The 20,920-nt window shown below is 55.6% G+C and overlaps 5 protein-coding genes across 5 annotated transcripts; 2 read left to right on the plus strand and 3 right to left on the minus strand.

Annotated features, from left to right (window-relative positions):
• Window positions 1-3,591: 3,591 nt before the first annotated feature.
• On the plus strand, window positions 3,592-5,952 carry pmp1 (Tyrosine-protein phosphatase pmp1; the record flags this gene model as incomplete). Its single annotated transcript, XM_032034291.2, has 1 exon — window positions 3,592-5,952. One exon carries the CDS (start codon window positions 3,592-3,594, stop codon window positions 5,950-5,952), a length of 2,361 nt encoding a protein of 786 aa, XP_031886780.2.
• Window positions 5,953-7,904: 1,952 nt separating this feature from the next.
• On the minus strand, window positions 7,905-9,271 carry CGGC5_v007592 (UDP-galactose transporter-like protein 1; the record flags this gene model as incomplete). The annotated part of the gene is made up of 3 exons (XM_032034292.1): window positions 7,905-8,137; window positions 8,205-8,998; window positions 9,066-9,271. 3 exons carry the CDS (start codon window positions 9,269-9,271, stop codon window positions 7,905-7,907), a joined length of 1,233 nt encoding a protein of 410 aa, XP_031886779.1.
• Window positions 9,272-10,668: 1,397 nt separating this feature from the next.
• On the minus strand, window positions 10,669-13,051 carry rnc1 (RNA-binding protein rnc1; the record flags this gene model as incomplete). The annotated part of the gene is made up of 6 exons (XM_066151875.1): window positions 10,669-10,806; window positions 10,859-11,448; window positions 11,503-11,981; window positions 12,319-12,333; window positions 12,460-12,470; window positions 12,905-13,051. The coding sequence occupies 6 exons, from the start codon at window positions 13,049-13,051 to the stop codon at window positions 10,669-10,671; spliced, it is 1,380 nt and encodes a 459-aa protein (XP_066008665.1).
• Window positions 13,052-15,573: 2,522 nt separating this feature from the next.
• Window positions 15,574-17,811, minus strand: CGGC5_v007594 (uncharacterized protein; the record flags this gene model as incomplete). The annotated part of the gene is made up of 2 exons (XM_032034294.1): window positions 15,574-16,571; window positions 16,635-17,811. The coding sequence occupies 2 exons, from the start codon at window positions 17,809-17,811 to the stop codon at window positions 15,574-15,576; spliced, it is 2,175 nt and encodes a 724-aa protein (XP_031886771.1).
• Window positions 17,812-18,841: 1,030 nt separating this feature from the next.
• On the plus strand, window positions 18,842-20,656 carry CGGC5_v007595 (ATP-dependent RNA helicase MRH4; the record flags this gene model as incomplete). Its single annotated transcript, XM_032034296.1, has 1 exon — window positions 18,842-20,656. The coding sequence occupies one exon, from the start codon at window positions 18,842-18,844 to the stop codon at window positions 20,654-20,656; it is 1,815 nt and encodes a 604-aa protein (XP_031886615.1).
• Window positions 20,657-20,920: the final 264 nt, after the last annotated feature.

A 20,920-nucleotide genomic window follows, 5' to 3' on the forward strand; every position in this document is an offset into this window, starting at 1 on the left:
TCTACTTGGGGAGTTCCCAATTTCTGCAAGGATGCGAGATGAAAAAAAAGCACAGGACAACAAGAGGCTCTCGCCGCACGCAAGCAAGCCCAGTTGCAACCAGACACTCAAGTGAAAGGTCAGACTGCCAGAAACACTGGGACCAAGAGCGATCTGACATGCCGAGGGGAGCACACCGTGGGAGGGGGGAGCAAGGACGATCATTCGAGGAAGGGGTGGGTGTGTCAGGGAAGAGGAGGGAAAGGCAAGAGCGACATGCAGAGAGGAAGGGCCAAAAAAAAAAAAAAGTTGGAGATCGATCATCAGTCCACACGAACTAGTTCGTTGTGCTGACACTCGGTTAACCTAGGAAATCCTGTTGCTGAGCCTGGGGGGGGGCCGCCTAGGTTGTTGGAACTTGGACTTTTGACAGGCCTGTCACTCAATCGGTTATCCGCCGTGCTGTTGTTGTTTTGGAGGGGTGTCCGAGAGTTGGCAGTTCGTCAGGCGACGGAAAATATGGAGTGTGACTGTTGTGACTCTGTTACTCTTAGGATGAAGTATGTGCGTGTGTGTGTGTGTGTGTGTGTGTGTGTGTGTGTGTGTGTGTGTGTGTATGTGCGCGCTCTTGTGTGTGTAAACATGGCGGCTGCATAAGTTTCGTTCTCTGGGCAAAATTTCAAACATGGCTTTTCTGGCTGGCTCGAGGGCCGGGAATAAAGTAACAGGTTCAGGAGCAGCCGAGGGTAAAACCCGAAACCATAGAGACCGTTCCTGGACCGTCCTGGTAATCCTCCTGCTCCCGATCCTTGGGCTAGTTCTATGTATGTATGATGGGATTCTAGGTGCAGCAGAAGGTGCGTTGACAGCTCCTAGTGTGTAGCCGCAATGTTTTGCGGTGCTCTGTTGTGTGTTTGTATATTTGTATGTTTGGTCTCAAGTTACGGCAGCGCAGTGCAGCAACAGCAACAGCAACAGTAGCAGCAGCAACGGCGACAGAGACAATGAACCTCAGACAGAGCTGACAGAGCGCTCGCTCACAAACGGAAGAGAGAAAAGGCAAAAAATTGAGATTGATACGCTGCAGCAGCCAAATTAAGAATGCGCGGGACTCCCATTGGCCGGATTTTGGCGCCGACGCTGGGCTGCGCAAGTGCAGGTCCTTGTTGAGAGGTCAAGGTTCCAGGTCCAGGTCCAGTCCAGGTCCTTGTCCTGGTTCAGCGCGACCGCAGGCGCAGGAGCTATTAATAGCCCCTGCATGTTTCGCAAAACACCCTCCAGTCACGATGAAGCCTGTGGCGGCCAATCTGTTCCCCACTCTCTTGGTGGTGCAGCCATTGAGCCAGTGAGGGACGCTGGAGACCTGGAGTGTGAGGTGAGGTGCTCCTCCTCTCCCACACTCACCTGCTGCTCATTCACTCACATTGGGAGTGTTCAGTCACCAGTGTCCCACCTGCTTTCCCCACTCTCACGAAAGCCTCTCTTGCAGCTGCAGGCCTTCAGGCAATGTACTTTGTAAGGTACCGTTCCTTCCAGTCCAGCCCAGCCCAGCACAGCGACAATCGACAACTTCCCCTCACTTGCCGACGGCCATGCTTACACTTTGCATCATGTCATGTTGAGCGGTGCCAGTCCGGCGTGAATAGCGTCGGGTTCCCCTCAGAGTAGTGACTTCATCTTCTTCTTGTGCCATGGCCTCAACCCACCATAACAATCAGTCCAAGGACGGCAGATGAGTGATGGCGGCGGCTTAGTGCAGCGCATCTCTAAACGAAGGGCCACACTAACACCCGATCCGACTGCTAGCAGTGGCGGTCCCTCCTCCGTCCTCTCCGTCCTCCACTGAGGCACGGCGTGCTAGGTAGATTAGACGCTGGACTGCCTCGCCTCGCCTTGCCGTGCCGTGCCTTGCCTTACCTTGCTTTACCTTACCTACCGTGCCTACTTGCCCTGCCAGACAACCACGGCTACTGCGAGACGGACGATGCGCGCTGTGCTCTCACTCGCATGTGGTCCAGCAGATACTAGCTAGCTTACCGTGGATGGTTCCTTGTTCTCCCCACTGACAGCCGTCCCATCCAAAAGTTGCAGCAGCAAGCAGCGGCAGCAGCAGCAGCAGGCAGCTCGTCGTGTGAAGGGGAAAAAAAAGAACAAGAGCAAGCCCAAAGACCGGATCCCAGTCGGAGGTACGTACCATCCGTCTCCAGCGGCGCCTTTCCCCTTTGAGCGGCCTCCAGAAAGATACGTACCTCCTCGTTGTTGCGGTAGCCACTAGCAGCCCAGAAAAGGACCCCTGCCCCAGTCGGCCTCAGCCAGCGACTAACCCTGGTGTGTCGCTGGTGTCGCTGCCCTGGTGCCCTCAGGTCCCCAGTCAGAGTCCCAGTCCCAGTCCCAGTCCTGGAGCCCTGGAGACCCTCCCACCACCCGTGGACTTGACCAGCATCTCCAGGCCAGACCCAGCCCAGTCAGTTGCCCTCGTCGACGAGGAACCGGGCATCCTGTCTCTCACTGTCTCTCTCTCGCAGCAGTCTGCTGCTGCTGTTGCTATTGCTACTGCTGCTCTCCAGTCGCCTGCGTCTACCTGACGTCCAGTCCAATCAATCCCTTCCTCCCACTGCCTCTCAGAGTCTCCTCTCCCACTTTCACCACACACTCGAGGTAAAGTACCCAGGTACACCCACACCCCCCGGCTCCCAGTGCAGGTACCCAGCACCAGTCCCAGTAAGTGCCTAGTCCCAGTGTCTCCCGTCCCCTTCTACCACCACCACCACCACCACCACCACCTTCTTTCTCTCTCGAACCCTTCCATCCAACTCTCAATTACTTCCACCCGCTCCCCCTCCCGATCCGATTTCTTACCTTCTTAACCTACTCTCCCAATTCTTCCCCGGCGCTTCACGCACATTTGCTGCCAACCAAACCCTTCTTCTTCCCCTTTACCCGCCGTGTGCCAATGTTTCCGTTTTGACGGTGCCACACATCCTCTTCTACAGCATGTGCTAACCCCGAGCTGCCGTTTTCGTCGTGTCCAGTAGTCATTGTTTTCTCTCACTCTCACACACATCACCCATTCTTCCAACCACCAACTTTACCTTTTACCTTCTTACCTTTTCCATACCACCAAACTTCTACCTCCCTCGACACGTGACGACGACGCTCCTCAATCAACACGCTCATCCGCCCCGCCGCATACGAGAGTAATCGCGCCTTCCCCCGCCCATCGACCCCGTTCCTGTCGCGAGCCTGGTCACCTGTCCCGCGGCGGCGCCTTTCCGAGTACGAGGACGAAGGGAGAATAGAAACACTTCGGTCCTTCCGAGACTGGACCACCAACGCTTACAATCAACCACCACCCCGCGGAGGAAAAGAAGAACAAGAGCAGTCAAGGGATCCAGCAGCGCTGTCCTCCGATCTAGCCCACGACTTTGAACCAAAACCGCGATTACGCTCCTTCACCACACAAACGCAACCATTTCTTTACTTATTTCGCCAACGGTGCCCCTCTCGGGTCTCTCAGTCTCCTCACCCGAGACTGCCGCCACCACGTTTTCGCGCAAGAGGAGAGAAAGAGAGAAGGGATTCGGGCAACCAATTCCCAAGGTGCACAAAACCATGCCGTCAGCAGCGGCGAGAAGGATCTACGAGGATCAAATCCCCTCCTTCATGTCAGTCTTCGACCTCGACGCAGAGACAATCGCTGCCCAGGAAACCGTAACCCTCGTCGACCCAAAGTTGATCGAGATGGAAGCCGCCGGCAAGCCACTGGCCCAGCCGGGTGTTCAACACCTCCGACCGACAATACCCTCAGATCCTACGCACAAGCACCACGACAGTACTTCCACCCAGGCATCCGAGTCGGCAGAGTCATCACCCACAACCACCCTGTCAACAAGTGATTCTTCTCCATTGTCCGACCCTTCGCCTTCATCTTCCCCCGACTCACCCGTCAATCTGATTCCTCTGTCATCCTTCCCGGCCACCTCTTTTGGCGCTCTGCCCCCAATTTCTTCGATGAACACCCTCTCAGCGGCGGAGACTTCGAGCTTCGGCCGACCGATGACGTCTCCTTCGCCGCGCCGCCCAAAGAACATGAAGGGTCTGTCCATTCAGCCGCCCTTCATGGGCAACACTGCCACGACGCTCGTATCTGAGCCCGCATCGCCCTCATTCATCAAGCCCACCATCCCGGGCATGAAGCGCAAGCCTAGTCAATTGAGCCTCAACACGAAGACGTCGGATCTTGTCATGAGGAACACGCTCGAGGTTCCCGGCACACCTGGAATGGCACCTATCATGCAACGGCGCGCGCTGAAGCACTCGACTTCTTCCCCCCACATGCTGCCTTCGTTGAAGTCGGCAACATTCGGCCCTCCCGGCGGAATGGGATTCCCCAAGGTTCTGGAGCGCAATGAGTCCGGTCTGTCAGAGCTGTTGAGGCCTACCAAGACAGGCGTTGGCTCCTCCTTTGACACGACGATTGTCGAGGAAGATTCGCCCATCAAGACGCAGATGGCCAGCCGCGCAGCCCTCGACTTCGAGCCGTACCACGAGAACGAGAATAACGAAGATCAGAAGACTCCCGGATACCCTGATGGCCCGATTGCCATCTATGAGGACAACGTTTATCTCTACTTGGAGCCGACGGCGGATGAGGCGTCCAAGTTTGACACGGTTATTAACGTAGCGCGGGAAGTGAGGAACCCATTCTCAGTGCTGCCCAAGGCAGATGTTGAGATGACGGACTCGCCCGCCGTCCTCAGCCCTATCCCCGACAGTGCCGTGTCAAACGCCAGCTTCTCGACGGCGTTCGAGTTTGCTACCGACGGCAGAGTTGAGACCCCGACAACGCCCAAGGCCATGTCCTTCTCCGTGAAGCGCCCGGAGTACATCCACATGCCCTGGGACCACAACACGGATATCGCGCAGGATCTGATGCATCTCTGCGAGACGATCGAATCACGCACGAAGGAGGGCAAGAGGGTCCTTGTTCACTGCCAACAAGGTGCCAGCCGATCCGCAAGTCTGATCATCGCTTACGGTCTCTACCGCAATCCTGACCTCAGTGTCAACGACGCTTACTACGCTGCTCAGGGCAAGAGCAAATGGATTAGCCCCAACATGAAACTCATGTACTGCTTGCAGGACTTTCAAAAGCAAGTATCAAAGAAGAAGGCACCCCTTGGCTCAGCCTTCCGCCCCCGAACCGGTCGCAGCCCCACGAAGCACCGTCTGACGCTGTCGGCGGACGCTGCCATCGATACCGCCCCGAAGGAGCCTTTGACGGCTCCCCTACCAGGAGAAAATGAAGGCAGCTCAGGGAATTTGAGTCCGAAGAAGGGCAGCCCGACCCGTGCACGAGGTCATTCAACACCTGGCAGCCAGCCAATCTCACCGGGACCCTCATCAGCGCCTTCGAGCTTCTCATGCTCAGAAAGCGAGTCCGCATCCAACTCCGCCAAGTTTGGAAGATTTGATGTGGACAGATTGCTTCCGACACTCAAACCGCCACCATCCGATACTGGTTTTGCGTCGTCTTCATCATTCTTTGCCAAGCCGCCGCCATCACCTGGCCCACCCCCATCGCCTGGATTTAGTGCACACCGATTTGGACCCTCGGCAGGCTTCGGCTTCTCCAGCTTAAATCTTGGACCGTCACACGAGCACGAACCGGAAGAAAAATCGCACAAGGAACGACACGTCGCGGTCGCGCTACCCGAAGACGCGGCGCTCATGTCACCGAGAGCCGAGACGATGACGAACAACCCGCTGCACGACGCCTACAACGAATTCGCGGGTATGCGATTTGTCGAGGTGCCGCCTACACCGAGTGAAGGTCTGTTCTCGCCTCGAGAAACAATGTTCCCCAGGGATCCCTTCTTCCCCTTCGGACGTCCCACCCAAGTGGCCGACCCGCGAAGTCCGCCTACAAAAGGTGAAACGCCAATTGTGAGGTCTATTGACGAGCTGCTATGACCGTGGCCAGGGCGGGACACACCGCCACTAGCGACTAGCACCAAGCCCTCGGGACCGGACTAATTCGGCGATACTCGGCCGGACTATGGCGATTTGTTGCTATTTCTGCAACACCAACTAGTGGCCATGCGACAGTCGGGAAGTTGCCGGTCGCCCCCATAACAATTATACGAGGTTCGCGCACAATCACACGCGACCATCGAAACACACGCACGCCGATCGAGTAAATCATTTTTCTCTCATTGCGCTGAGCGTCTCTACGGCATTTACAGGCGTTGAATCGTTCTGGGAAAAATTGAAAAGGATCATTTGGTGGATACCAACAACTGGGGATCACGCTCACGAGCACCACCGACGACACCTTCGAACACCGAAAAGCTCCAGAATCCTAGCGATCATTCAGCCGGCATTTCATTTGTCCCTTTTATTCGAGCCTTCTTTTCAGAGCGCAGCGAGTGGCGAATGGTGGTCGGTTTCGTCACAAGCAAAAACGTACTTTACTACCATAAACCGAAATGTGTAATCTAGAATCGAAACCCCCGGGTGCGATATTGGAACGAAAACATGGGATGAGAGAGATCCTCTCTCCCCATTTGGACACGGAAAGGGTCAAGGAAAGGGGGTTCGGCCATCATTTTTTCTTTTTGTTCTCGCAGTCGCTTCGCACAACACACGCTTCGCTTTAGGAGTTTGGGAGGGCACAACAGGTATCTCACGAAGGCCACGTCCTTGCTTCCCTACGGGGTGGATAACTGGCTTGGAGAGGAATATTGGACGTCGAGAAACAAACTCACTTCAAAAAGAAGGGGACGTCCATTTTCCAATTTTTGTTTGGTCTTAACTCAGGTTTCCTTTATTTTACTTTTTTCCCTTATCGCGGGTCCATCCACGGATGAAGACCATACCATACGCATTTGGAGTCAACGGGGAGGGATGAGATGATAGGATACCCGGCATGACTGCATGGCTCGGGGGAGAGGTAGACGACTTGAAAAACAAAATGAGAAGCCGCACTTTTGTGTGTCAATTAAACGTTCTGTCCCATACCATGTGATGTGATGGAAGTGCCATGTATGTAATGTGATGAGAAGCTTGCAGATGGACGGTCTGGGATGGAATCTCATCTGGTGCCGTCCATCATCTCGTCGAATATCTTGAATGTTAAAGCCATCGCTGGCTGTTTTCATCCCCAAAACTGCCGGTATCAATCCGATGACAGCGTTTCTCCCACCCACGGTACTGACTTGAGATGATCTCCATGGTGAAGCTGCGGTAGACGGTGCGGTATCATCCACTGCCGTCCTTGAGTACGACTTCTATGAGACGGAGAGACTTTGAAGGCGTGCGCCATGAGATATCAGACTTGACGAGCGTCACCAGCTCCTTGACCGAGGTGTAGTTGAGTCTGGAGGATGTGTCCTCGTTGCCCTCGTCTCGACCCGATTCGTCTGCGAAAGCGCATCGTTGTCAGTGGCTCAGAGTCCATGTCTAACGTCTCTAAGGTGCAGCAAAGAATATGAAGGATTGCATAGTCCTAACCAGCTCTCACACATCGCTCTCAGCAGACGCGAAAAGTACCCAACGACCAACAGTTCTATCACAAGGCAAATCGTCAACGACCTCTAGTCAAGAAACGGTTTCGAGCTAAGAGTTTGTATTCGAGTCCGGTCTGCGGACTGCTCTGTCTAGGAAAAAAAGCCCCCTTTACCCTGAACGCCAGAGACTCTGTTGGTCTTTGTATGTGTATATATAAGAACGACACTTGAAATAGCGCCGTGTGACAAACGGAAAACAAAATTTGGATACCTTATAAAGGGGTTGGTGGTGATGTAGAAGGATGCCAGAACAAGTCAATAGAACTGGCATTTTCGGCCTTCGCATTTGGTAGCTGCTGCAAGCAACTCTACCGCTTGAAGTGAGGTGTTCAAAGAGAAAAGGGGGGGGGAGGGCAATTATTGCGTCTTGCCAGCCGCAGCAGCCCTTTTGGCAGCCTCCTTTGCCTTCTTCTCCTTGGTCGCGATCTGTGCCTCAGCACCGATGGCACCGAAGACGAGCGAGACGCCGAGCCACTGCTGGCTGGAGAGGCTGTGGCCGAAGGCGAAGACGGAGAGCGCCATAGTGACCATCTTGCGTGTGACGGTGACGGTGACCAGAAGCACTGAGGAGAAAGTTGAGAGGGTGTAGACTGTCTTGCGTTAGCCTCCAGACTCGATCAAATTTCGGAGAAAAAAAAGGCGGAAACGGCAACTCACAGATGAAAACCTGCCCGACGGCACCGCACGCGGCAAACCCGAGCACATCCCACCAGACCGCAGGGTATCTCGCCATGAAGCCCAACGCAGCCTTCAACTCCCCCGCGTTCCCGGCGACGTCCATGCCGAGATACTCGCCGAGGCCGGTGTGAACGAGCCATGGGCTCAGCAGCAGATAACCAAGCGTGACGGCCGTGCTCATGAGGTTGTTGGCGCACATCATCTGCGGGCCGGTGTAGCCCTTGAACGTGCTGAAGATGTAATCCTGCGTGCTGTTCGTCAGGCCGTCGAAGAGCAGGTTGATGCTCAGCAGAAGCATGCCCCACGGCATGTTCGCGTCCGGGTTGACAACCGACTTCTTCTTCTTGCTGCCAGAGTGCAGGGTGAACACGGCCACGCCAGCTGTCACGCCCGCGACGACGAGGTACTTGTACAGAGGGTACCTCTTGCCAAAGAGCGTGGTGTGCAGCAGCATCACCGGGACCAGCTTGCAGGACTTGGCGAGCAGGAAGGTGATGTAGTCAATGTGGCTCAAGCTGGCGTATCCGAAGGGGGACGCGAGGGAGGAGGTGACGGCGACGAGTGCGAGGGGCCAGACGATCTTCTGCGAGGGAAAGACGGGCGGGAGCGAGGGCTTGTTGCGGGAGCTGTAGGCGAGGTAAAGCAGGCCTGTCGTCGCGGCGAAGAGGGACTGGATCGTGTTGAGGAAAACGGGATACTTGAAGACTTCGGGCTTGGACGCGGGTCCGTAGGGAGTCGTCGTGAGCTTCTCTTGGAGATATGCCCATGTCAGGCTGCATGCATCAGTCAGCAACTTCTCAATACCACATGTAGTCCCTCAAGCGACGGTGAAACACGTACAATGAGGCGTAGATACCGCCAACGGCGATCAGAATCTGCAATGCGCCGGCCTCCTTGGCCTCGACTGGGGCAGCTGCGACAGCAGTCGCCTTGCCGTTGGGTTGCGTCGCCTCGCCGTTGCTAGGCGTGCGCGCGAGGTCGGCTTTGGAAAAGTACTCGGACGAGGTTTGCCGCCTCACGGGCGTGGCCTGCTTCGAGCGCGCCATTGCGATTGTCGCGACGCGAAGTATGTCAATCGGGAGCGGTTTCGTGTGTCCCGGTCGCACGATATAGGGACAGTCAAGAGAACGACTCGGGTCAAAAGAGAGGACAGCCGAAAAGTGAGGAAGAGAAAAGAAGCAAACAAGCGGGTGACGTTCAAGCCAGAAAGAAAGTTGAAGACGAGGGGAAATGAAAGACAAGAGCCAATATTATTGTCGAAGTCGATGAGCCTAGGCTGATGACAGGTTGGCTTCATCCCAAAATTGAAAATAAGGTGGAGAGCTTACCTTTACCCGTCAGACCCCCCTGAACTCACCCCTTCCAAGCCTCTTCAGGGTCCCCTCCACTGTCCGTTGGCGAACTGCCCCTAACCTTATCAGGAATCAGCCCAGCGGTGCCTCCTCTCCGGATCGGCATCGCCAACAGGTACCCAGAACCCCGCGCGGCATTGGCCAATCACAGCAGGAGCGCATCTTGATCCTGGACCTGCCATGCTTGCGCCGCGCGCCAAATGGGAGCTTCACCTCCGCATCTTGTGGATTGCGGAATGCTGTCCCAGGCTTAGTGATGAAGATGGACAAGCGCAGTACGATAGCAGCAGACTCAAAGGGGGGCGATGGTGAAATAAAGTTGAAGGGCCGCAGCAAATGATCCGACGTTTGTCAGTGCACTCAAACATCACGCAAGGGACAGGAAATATTTAGAGCGGCCTTGCAAAAGGGTATTTTTGTCTGCCTAGTCATGGAATGGTATCACTATGAAGAATCCTCCCGGTGTCGGAAACAAAGCCAATACCAGAAGCGTCCAAGAGCCATTCCATAACCCAAGACCTGCAAACGATACTAAGGCCACTGACTTGTGTATTCGGTCCAGTCGTTGTCGGTGAAGAGAGGGTAAGGGGGATGAGGGGTTGCGAGTTCATTGATCTGAGTGTCGGTGGCCGATAATCATTATTAATGTATCTTCGAAGCCATGGCTTCGAACAGGTATCCCGCGTCGTGAATCATGAATAGCTCGTCATCTTCTTGGATGACACGCCACCTGCCGTATGTTCGTGAAGGTCGTATAAACATCCCGATCCTTAGACCCTGGGATATCTCTGCCTGCCCAAACGTTGACCGGAAAACCTTTCCTCCAAAATGAGCAAGTGTGTCGCCTTGGAGAAAAGCGAAAGCCGGGACCACAACCTGCTGGTACCCACGTGATGCTTTCAGCATGCCTGAGCTTTTCGCCGTCCCAAAAAAAACTTCAAAATTGAGAAATAGGAAAGTGAACAGAATAGAGAAGGGCGCGTTTTTCGAGTCCCGGACCCACTGACAGTTAGAGGGTCAGCTGTCCTGGTTTCAAGCCTTGCGGCCAAAGTCTGCAAGTTCAAGAGCTGGAAATTGGAACACAGAACCATCTACTCCGAGGCAGGAGCCTGGGAGCGGCGCATCTTCTCGGCCTCCAGGTTCTCGTACAGCAGGAAAAGGGCAGACTCGTTGGCCTTAGCAGTGCCCATGATGGTGAACATGCGCTCGCCAGTCTCGTCATGGGGGGCCTGGGATGATTAGTTAGCACAATTTCAACAAACAGCACGAGCAAATAATTACCTTAGCAATGGAGATGCGGGCGCCGGAGGTCTTGCGGATTTCGCTAATCTTGGAACCAGCCCGTCCGATGATGCAACCGACCATGTCAGCGGGAATGGAGATGTTCTGAGTTTGGATCTCCTCTCCGTTCTCATCATGAGTGGGGGGTCCACGGGAAGCAGCGTCAGAGTCAGAGCGGCGGCCGTACGGGCGAGTTGCGCCGTTGCTGAAGTCGGCACCGTTGCCGGTGCGCATGACGCGGGGGCTGCTGTACTCAGCAGAGCGACCACCGCCGGTGGAAGAGTAGCTACCGCTTCCGCCGCCAATAGTGCTGCTAGTGGTGCCGGGCTGGTTGCGAACGACCGGGTTGTAGAGGACGGTGCCGGTACCACGCTGCCAGTCGTCGACGAGGCACTTGCAGATCTCCCAAACGGCAGCCTTGATGCCATCCGGGGTTCCCTGCACCTCAACAATGCGCTCGGTGGACTGAGGGAGCATCTCCTTCTGAGCCACCATGCGGACACCAGAGACGTCCTGGATGTGCTTGATCTTCAGTCCCTGTCGACCAATGATGGTGCCCATCTGGTTGTGGGAAATCAAGAGCTTGATAGCTGCGAAGTTGTTAGCATGAAGCTCCTTAGAAGACACGAGATGCAGCTGCTTACGGTGGGTGCCATTGTTCTGGACGACGCCGCCCATGCCCATAGCAGGAGCGCCCTCAAGGAGAGCCTGCGCGACAATGGCGTAGGCCTTGGAGATGGCCTGAATTTCACCAGTGATAGTGAGAACGCGGTCGTGTACACCTTGAACAACCTTAGACACGCCGGCCTTGACACCGGTCTCGTCGCGAAGATCAGCGACGTTCTTGCCAGCCTTTCCAATGATCACACCGGCCTCCTTGGAAGAGACGATGGCGCGAAGGGTGAGTTGAGACACAGCATACTCCTCCTCCGTACGGGGAGCAGGCTCGCCATCGGGGCCGAGTCTCGGCTCGCCGTCATCAACCTTAAGGCGGTCGAGAGAATCGACAAGGTCGTTGCCGTTGGAAGGGATATCTTGAACCGCGGACATTTTGAAAGCTGGTGAATATCCGAAATTTGATGGGATGAAGGGGCGCAGTCGGTCGCGGAGGCAGCAGCGAAGTCTGAGACCAAAAGTTAGTAATTGCATGATTGAATGGTGTATTTGGAAAAGCAAAATTGATGCGCTTGGCAACTGTGAATATTGTGGAAAGCGGGTTGCGTCGGAAGTTATTACAGGCGCCACAGGCCAGCAATAACACGAGCAACCATCTGGGGCATTTTGATTGGGGCAAGAAAGGGTATTGGGATGTCTGGTAGTGTATACACCTTGAATGTAGCAGGTCGCAGACGACGGGGGAGTTGAGGCGGATTTTCCCAGAGGTGTTACCCAAGCAGAGGTACCGGGGGAGATGAGGTGGTGATGCGAGGCGGGGTGAATTGTGTGGTGCTAATAATTACCTTGGATTTTTTTTCCTGAGCTTTGGCGATCAGGAAGGAGGGGTTAAGTAGAGCGGGCAGGTGCGACCCAAAATTGGAAAGTGGGTAATTTGGAACTCTGATTCGAGCCCGTGAGACGACGGTAGATGAGTACTTGCGTACGAATTGCCCGTCTTTATGAGTCGGTAGGTTGTTAACGATGCGACGAATGCGCCGTGGTTGACGGTGGGTAGTGAGGTGGGTGGTGGATCGGGGAAGAGGTCGGGGTTTGGAGGGGTGAGATGTAGGCGAAGCCTCGGAGGGTGGGATGGAAGAGAGCGGGTTGAGGGTGATGTAAGGCGGGAGGGGGGAGAGAAGAGTTGAGGCGGGAGAGAGGATGGATTTGGAAGAGTTTGGGTGAGGTGAAGAGGTGAAGAAGAAGAGTTGGGGTGGCCGGAGAGAAGTGAGGTTGGTCGTGGAGAGAGTGAGGTGAAGGACGAGAAGAAGTGCGGGCAGAGATTTGGGGGGAGAAAAGTAGGTAGGTAATTGTAAGAGCGAGAGGGAAAGTGCGCGCGCCGCAGGTGGTTTTTTTCCTGGTAGAAGTGTGGGAGGGGAGGCAGGTACTTACAGGTCTGCGTGGTGCAGTAAGAGAAGCTCGGTACTCTCTTAGTGTCAAAATTTGTGCTGGTTGATAGCTTTCTAGGCTGGAAGGCAGGTGCGCAGGGTTGAATTGGGGGAGCTTCTCGCTGGAGCTGCGTCGTTTGCAGGGCTTCATATGGGAGAAGAGACGCGGCAGGTACGTGATTCACCAGTGGGTTGCGACTGAGGATTCCAACGGCAGCTACCTCCTGCTCCACCTCGCAGCACGGCATCACGTGTACCTTCCCGCGAGATTAGAGAAAAGAAATACTTGAGAAGGCGCTAGAGCCACCGTCGCAGCAAGTCACCTGCCCCTCCCGCACATGCTTCCCGAGCTGTACCCAGAGCGTACCTCCCCTTGGACCCCTCCACGCGACATGGAGCTTACCCAGCGTCTGGGCCCTTTTCCTCCGGGGCCCTTTGAGCAAGCAGGTCTGGAAAACAGTGACGGCGACGTTGCTGCTGCCCTGCGTCCACTCGTTCAATTAGTGTCACTTCTGGGACCCCTCATATGTGACTCCCACGTCCCCTCTTCCTCTCACACTCAAGAGCTGTCTGTGACTGAGCAACAAACAAGACAGGACGAGACGAGACGACCAGCAGGTTACGCCCAAGCTTTCTCAAACCGTTTCCTCTCCATCTCCAGGCGGTGATGCTTGTACGTGGAATCGCGCAAACCGTCACCTGCCAGCAGCAACACCACCCTCACACGAAGTACATCCACCACCCATCTTCCGTGATACCCGTCTCTCGCAGGGCAGAGTGCATCCCTCTGGCACACCACTTACACTCGTCGCGGGCGGGGCGCAAACTTTGGAGATGATCCCTTGGTCCCCAGGCGGCCTCTTGGGGGAACACTGGAGCTCTTCGGACTGATCCCCGCCAGGGCACATGACAGGGAAGAAGCATTCCAGACCGTCTCGAATCGACCTCCATTTCAGGGTTGAATCTCTCAGCGCAATGCGCATTGCTAGTTTCCCCCGGGATCTCTGGTGCCTGACCCGGCCGCATCGGAACATTGCACGGCAAGCATCGCGATCGACCAGAGTGTCCAATCGAACAGGTCACAACTGCCCGACTTGCGACACGCGACAGGAAAGTCTGGGTGCCGCATCGCTGTGTGCGGTATCCGTGTCTACCTACCTGACCTAGGTACGCTACAGACTCCCGTCGCACTCGCAGCTGCACATCAATGACATGACAGATGCCCCCCTCCTCTCCTCACTGCTCCTCCCGTCAGGGCACAGGCGCAAAACGCAGGGCAGTGGGCAGCCATGGAGCCCGTGGAGCGTCCCAAGCTCCAGTAGCCGTCCACCTTCCTCCCACCACAAACCCAGCATACAGGACGCCCTGATCAACAAGAGCTCTTCGCTGCGTCCTCCTTCTCCACCCGTCACGCTGCTGCAGTGTGCGTCGTCGTTGATCTCTAGCGCGGGTGCGCGGGTACGGGCGCGAACGTCCATTGGGTTGCTTGGCTCCCGCCCAAGTCTTCATTGAGGTACCTTTGCAGCTTGGGAGACTCAATCGCCGACGGTTAGCGAAACGGTACCGATAAATGTTCCAGCCTCCATGCCCCTCCTTTGTCTTTGCGGTCAAATGGCTATCCAATATCAGAAATCCCATATCAGCCTATGCCGCTATGGCTCACCTCATACCGCCGCCCCATTCCAGCAGCGGTAATGTGAGCATATCTGGCATCTTAGTAGACCTGCGGCACAACTTCTTGGCTGCCAGGACCGAGCTGCTGTGTAACTCGATTCTGCAGCCGCCGTCAACATCCGGACCACGCGGAGCTCTCAATTGCCTGACTGGACTGGCCACGTAGAAGCAGAACCGCCGCATTCCAGCCCCCCACTATTCCGCCCGCCACACGATGCCGCCGCCGCCGCCTGGCTTAGTTTCCGGCCATCCGTTCACCATTCCAGAGAAGTAGTCTCTTCAATGATCCAGATTGGCCAGACAAGTGGCACCCCGGCAGTGAGGTCGAATCGTGCCGTTGACGACTCCACGAGGAAATCACTCCTCCAAGCTCCAGCAGCCCTCACGTAGCGTCTGCGTTGCAGTAGTCTTTCCGCTAATGCCAGTACCGTCCGTCTTGCTGCTCACCACAGCCGTAGCCTTGCTTCTTGACCGAGCAGCACGGCTGTTCCTTTTTTGACCCGCGCCATGTGACGGGAGCCGAGCTCTGCGTCTGGCGGCGCATTGCAAGCGACGGCTGCCGCGACTGGGATACCCCAAAGTCGGTAGACGACGGCAGCGGGAGATGCGCATAACGCCGATCAAGGTTGTCAAGCGAACTGACGATACAGATTCTAGCATTGGCCGACTTACTCGGTCAAAGGAACGAGGCTCTATTGCTTAGCGCAAAGTATCTGATTTGACTTGACTCTATAAATGTATCGCCGGGATCATGGTGCTGTAAATACGGGTGAGGGCGTGAAGGCCGCGGTTCAGTTTCTGGACGAGCCAATGACTGGCACACACCACACTAGAGCGACGATGGATTACTGCGCTGAGTGACGGTTTCTCTGTTGCTGTGTTCAAACTAATTGTCTGTATCTGTAAATGTACCGCCTATCCAACCAAAAGAAGCCGCTCAAGGTATCATGTACGTTCAGTATATACGCTTGGATATATCCGCGAGCCATTACCGCCCCTTCACCTCTGCCGCAGCTGCTTCTCGTGCTCAACCCAAAAGTTCTTGCACGCCCGGTGACCCCAGTGCTCAACCCACCACTCTCCAAAACTGTCCTCGACGTCCACGTCAACCTTGCTCACTCGCTCGTCCCGCTTCAGGCCGCAGATAATGCAAGCCTTGGGCGCCGTCGGCACGACCTTGGCCGTCGAGACGGGCATTGTCTCGCTGAGCTCCGGCACGCGGAGCTGCTCGTTCTTCAGGGCCGAGTTGGCCGTCACCACGGCGGACCGCAGCCGCCCGACGTTTTCCTTCCACACGCCGATCACGTCCGCCGCCTCGCGATCTTCACGCGCCGCCTGCGCCTTGTCCACCCCTGCGAGCTTCATGCCCTTTGCGCCGGCCGCCGAGATAGCCATCCCCTGCGACAGGAACTTGTCGCGGTGCCATCGCTGCTTGCGGCCCGCGATCACCCGAGCCGCGACGGAGGCGAGGGTGAGGTAGCCCTTGAGGAAGGTTACTGTCTTGGGGTCGGAGAGGATCTTCTTCTTGACCGGGGGCATCTGGCCGTTCAAGGGCTTGAATAAGGCCGTGTTGGCGGTCTCGAGAAGCTGGGGAAAGATGGAAAGAAGAACAGAGGGCGGAGGGATGTTGATCGGCGGCGGGGCGTCGTCGCTGACTTCCGGGGCAGGTTCCGGGTCTCCTAGCAGGTTTGTCATTGTCTGTGTGGCAGTCGGAGCAGGAGCAGCTGCCGGCTTTGGTGCAGGCTTCGGCGTGGGCTTCACGTTGTCAATCGCGTCCCAGTCCCAGCTTTCGGGGGGCTTGCTGGAGTCAATAGCCGAAGGTTCATCATCAAAATCCTCGAAATCACCCCAGAGATCTTCCTCCACCGTGGGCTGCTTGGCAATACTGGTAGACTTCTTGACGGCGGCAGATGGCTTGTCAGATGATGTCTGGCCGAAGGCTGGCCAGGCGGTGATGGGTGAGGGAGACTTTTGCTTGTCTTCTTCCTTTTTAAAATCTGCGTTTGTCGGAGTGGTGAGTCCTAAGCCTGGGAAGGGATTACGTTCTTGGAATGACGGACTCTTTGGTGCCTGTGGGTACGGCGAAGCTGGCGCGTTGAGATTCAAGGATGACAGCTGCGGCCTCGTCGGCTGAGGCTGAGAAATAGGCAAAGGGTCGTCAAGAGAAAGCAAGTCCATGGATGCCGGCTGGGACGTTTGCTGCGGTTGCTTCTGCTGCTTCTGCTTTGGAGCGGAATCCAAGGTTGGGCTCATGTTCGATCCTGGAAAAGGGGTCTGGACGGTTTCAAAGTCGCCAAACTCATCGTCGTCGTCATCGTCGTCATTTCCGCCCTGCAGCTCAAATTCTTCCGCATCAAATAGAATGTTGGAGTCAGCCTTCTTCGTTGGTTTAGGGCTTGGGTTCCTGGCAGGACTCGGGTTTCTCGATATGACTGGCATCTGGCCCCTGAGCCTGGGGCTGGGCTGGGGCTTGGGTGAAGTTCCTCTCTGGGCCGAGAGATTCGGGCTAGCTGGTGGCTTCAACGGCCCTGATCTCCATGTGCCTGGGCTTGGTTGCCGGTTGGGCTGCTGCGCAGATAACCCAGGACTAGGTAAGCCTGGGCTGAGGATAGGTGCCAAATTGGAGCCCATGGGCATATCGATGACATCAATCAAGTTGTTCGACATGAGATCCAGCGTCGAGGCGCGGGCAAGGCGAGTCCTGGGCGGTGGTGATGCCCTCGCCTTGTTCGTCTGTGGCGGTAGAACGAATGACCTTTGAGTAGGTGTAGGCTCGGCGACCTCGAAGTCCCCAAAATCATCATCTTCTTCGACATTTTGCTGAATCGGCTTCTGCGGTTGAGGCTGATGGATGGTTGGCGTCGAGGACATGAAGCCCGATGAGAATGAGCCGAAGTCACCCCATCCTCCGTTATTGTTACTGCTGCTGGCAGCGCTAGCACCACTTGGCTGCTGCGTCTGAAAATCCGGCCATGGCTGAGTCTGAGTCTGAGTCTGAGTTTGAGTCTGTTGAGCAGGGGCGGGAGGTGCCGCTGCCAACTTGCTACCGCCGTTGTTGCTGGTGAAGTTGGTAAAGTCAAAGAAGTCAGTCGATGCTGCCGTGGCCTGTTGAGGGCGCTGCAGCAGGTTTGGTTGCTGTCCAAACTGACCCCCCTGCTGCTGCTTCTGCTGTGGTTGCTGCTGCGGCGGTGGAGGGCTCGAGTAGAAGCTATCGAGGTCCAAGAGATCGGCACTCATTGCTTCGGTTCCGTCACCTACGGATGCACATGCTTCTGGGTAAATGTTCAGACGTCCGAAGGAATCCTGCCGGGATGTTGAGCAAAAGGTGACAGAAAAGAGAGAGAAAAAGCAACGAGAGGAGGGAGAAGAAAAAAAGGGTTGACGTCGGTCGGGCGACGATGGGGACAAAGGAGGCTAGATAGTTCAGGTACGGATATCTGACCTTATTTGAATAGGGGACCCTCTAACTCGCCAGCGTGCTCCTCGGGTAGAGTGGTAAACGGGGCTGACTGATGAAGGGAGGTCCCACGCGGCTGGGATGGCGGCCACGGTTGTGACGGCGGGATGGGGGGCCAACGGCCTAAAAAGCTCGGATAACTCCCTGCTGAGCGCCACAGCCACAGCAGCATGCGGGCAGATCCTTGGCCAAAACATACGGCGAGTCCGCGCCCCTGTGGATGCGGCGGCATCCATGGATGGAATTGGATGATTGACAGCCAGCCCTACAGAATGTCTCCAGTGAACTGCCACCCCCTACTGGAAGGGAGCTGGTGTTGAAGCATGTCTTGATGTGTATTGGATTGAATATATGTTTGCTACATGTGCATCAGAGAAGACTTGGGAAAAAAACATGAAATGCGTCTTGCGCGAGACATGCAGCAACTAAACTAATTCCATCAAACGTAGGTAGCTTGGTCACGGTATATCATGTCATTGAGAGCGAGAACGAAACCCGCCAGCCGGAGCCAAGGAGAACAGATAACAAATTGGGTTCTTGGTCAGTCAATTTTGGTGCTCTCGTTCGCCTTAAAGTCCGTCTTTTGCAAGAAATCGATTTTCAAGATGCCAATCTGGAAGCTTACCAGGAGCGCACAAGGCACAGGATCCCTGACGGTGCGCAATCATCGGTCGGCACGGAGCCTAGGCCACGCCGACGTGGGGGTTTAGCGTAGAAATTCTCGAACTGAGCTCTAAAATTTACAGATGGGCCCAAGGGTCGCACTCGACAATCCTTCATCAACCTGCTCCATATCGCAAAACGCCCGCCATGCCGCCACGAACTCTGGCATCCCTATGCCCACGATGCCAATTCACACTCCGACCTCAAGCCTTTCCTAGACTAGCCACATCGCCATGGATCACACAAACCGCGAGCTACGGCGGCGCTGCACCCAAGGCGAAGACGCCTTCGCGCATGGTTCTGTCCGACAAAGTCTCCCGACCGAGAGATCGAGATGGAAAGCCGCCCCGACGACTGATCCCAGGACCTTTTGGCGGTATGAACCAGACGAACTTCAGAGCACCCGTAACTGCGCGACGCCCTGCGCGCCCGTCGCAGTCGAACACAAACCCAAGATCTCGGAGGGGCGACTCCGACTCCGGAGCGGACTCGAGAAAGGCGCTGAAGATGCAGCGGGCCCTGGCCGGCGTTTCGTATGGAAAGAGAAACCACTTAAAGGACAAGATGCAGGAATACGAATCCTTTGAGCAGTTCAGTTTGCTTCCTCAAGTCAAGACTGGAATCTATGAGGATCTTTTGCGGGGCATGGTTGACGTCAAGCCAACGGCGGTTCAGAGACTTGCCATTCCGGCCATGTTGGGCCAGTCCAGCGCTTTCAAGGTCCGGGGCGAGAAGAGGCAGGACTTCCTGCTTGCTGCCGAGACGGGTTCTGGCAAGACGCTAGCATACCTGCTTCCGTCCGTCAATGCTTTGAAGATCGCCGAGGAACAAAACCCCGAGATCCAGGCTTACAAGAAGAGGTTTGAGGAGGAAAAGGCAAGAGAGCAGGCTTCCAAGTCGAAGAAGATGTCTGCGTTCGACGAGCCTCACCCGACCATGGCTAGACCTCGTGTCATTATTCTGGTGCCCTCGGCAGAGCTTGTAGACCAAGTCGGCCGTGTCGCCAAGACGCTGTCACACGCGGTCAAGTTCAAGTCCGAGAAGCTATCGTCGAATCTCAGCGCCAATCAAATCCAGCGCAATCTCTACTCCCCTCGCGGTGTGGACATGATCATCGCGACACCTCACCTGCTTGCCTCCATGGCAGACTCAGATCCCAACATCCTGTCACAAGTCACGCACTTGGTTGTCGATGAGGCCGACTCCTTGTTTGACCGAAGCTTCGCGCCTGTCACTACCTCAATTATTGACAGAGCAATGCCCTCGCTGCAGAAGTTCGTCCTCTGCTCGGCCACCATCCCCAAGAGACTGGACAACTACCTTGCCAACAACTTCCCTAACATGACCCGAATCACAACACCAAACCTCCATGCCATCCCTCGTCGTGTACAAATGGGTGTCATCGACGTTGTCAAGGATCCGTATCGCAACAACAAGAATCTCGCTTGCGCCGATGCTATTTATACCATTGGCCGGGAGGCATCGAAACATGAAGGGCCCGTCCAGGACGAGATTGATGTCCGTCGCATCATGGTGTTTGTCAACGAGCGCGAAAAGACCACAGAAGTTGCCGACTACCTGCGCTCCAAGGGCATTGACGCCATTGCCCTCAACAGAGACACGGCCGACATGCGTCAGTCGGAAATGCTCTCATCGTTCACCTCTGCGGAGCCTTTACGTGCCGTCCCCTCTCAATCCTCCGTTCAAGGCAAGCGGTCTCTACCCAACACCAAGGTCATCGTTGCCACCGATCTTGCTTCACGAGGTATCGACACTTTGGCAGTTCGTCACGTAATTCTGTACGATGTGCCGCACACCACAATCGACTTCATCCACCGTCTGGGGCGTGCAGGTCGTATGGGACGCCGTGGAAGAGGTATTGTCCTCCTCGGAAAGGACGACAAGAAGGACGTTGTTGCCGAGGTGAAGGAGAGCATGTTCATGGGACAAGCCCTGATTTAGGTTCGGGTCTCACATTTGTACAACACGATGTAAGAATATCATGTATACCAGAAAAGGGGATCACGATACGAGGTTATGGACGCATATATCTGAGACAGACTTGAGTTGGTGTCATCGGGGACGCAAAGGTCTCAACTCCGAGCTTAATTATCACTCCAGAAAAATCGCATGTTCGAGTAAAATCTTATCCGTATGATGGGTACATCAAAGCAAATGGTCTAGTTAATTGCAACTCTCTAGCCTCCAATTGAGGCGCGACGTTGA

This window comes from Colletotrichum fructicola (assembly GCF_000319635.2).
Source record: "Colletotrichum fructicola Nara gc5 chromosome Unknown KSG_Nara_v1_contig04, whole genome shotgun sequence".
In the NCBI taxonomy this organism is placed as follows: Eukaryota; Fungi; Ascomycota; class Sordariomycetes; order Glomerellales; family Glomerellaceae; genus Colletotrichum; species Colletotrichum fructicola.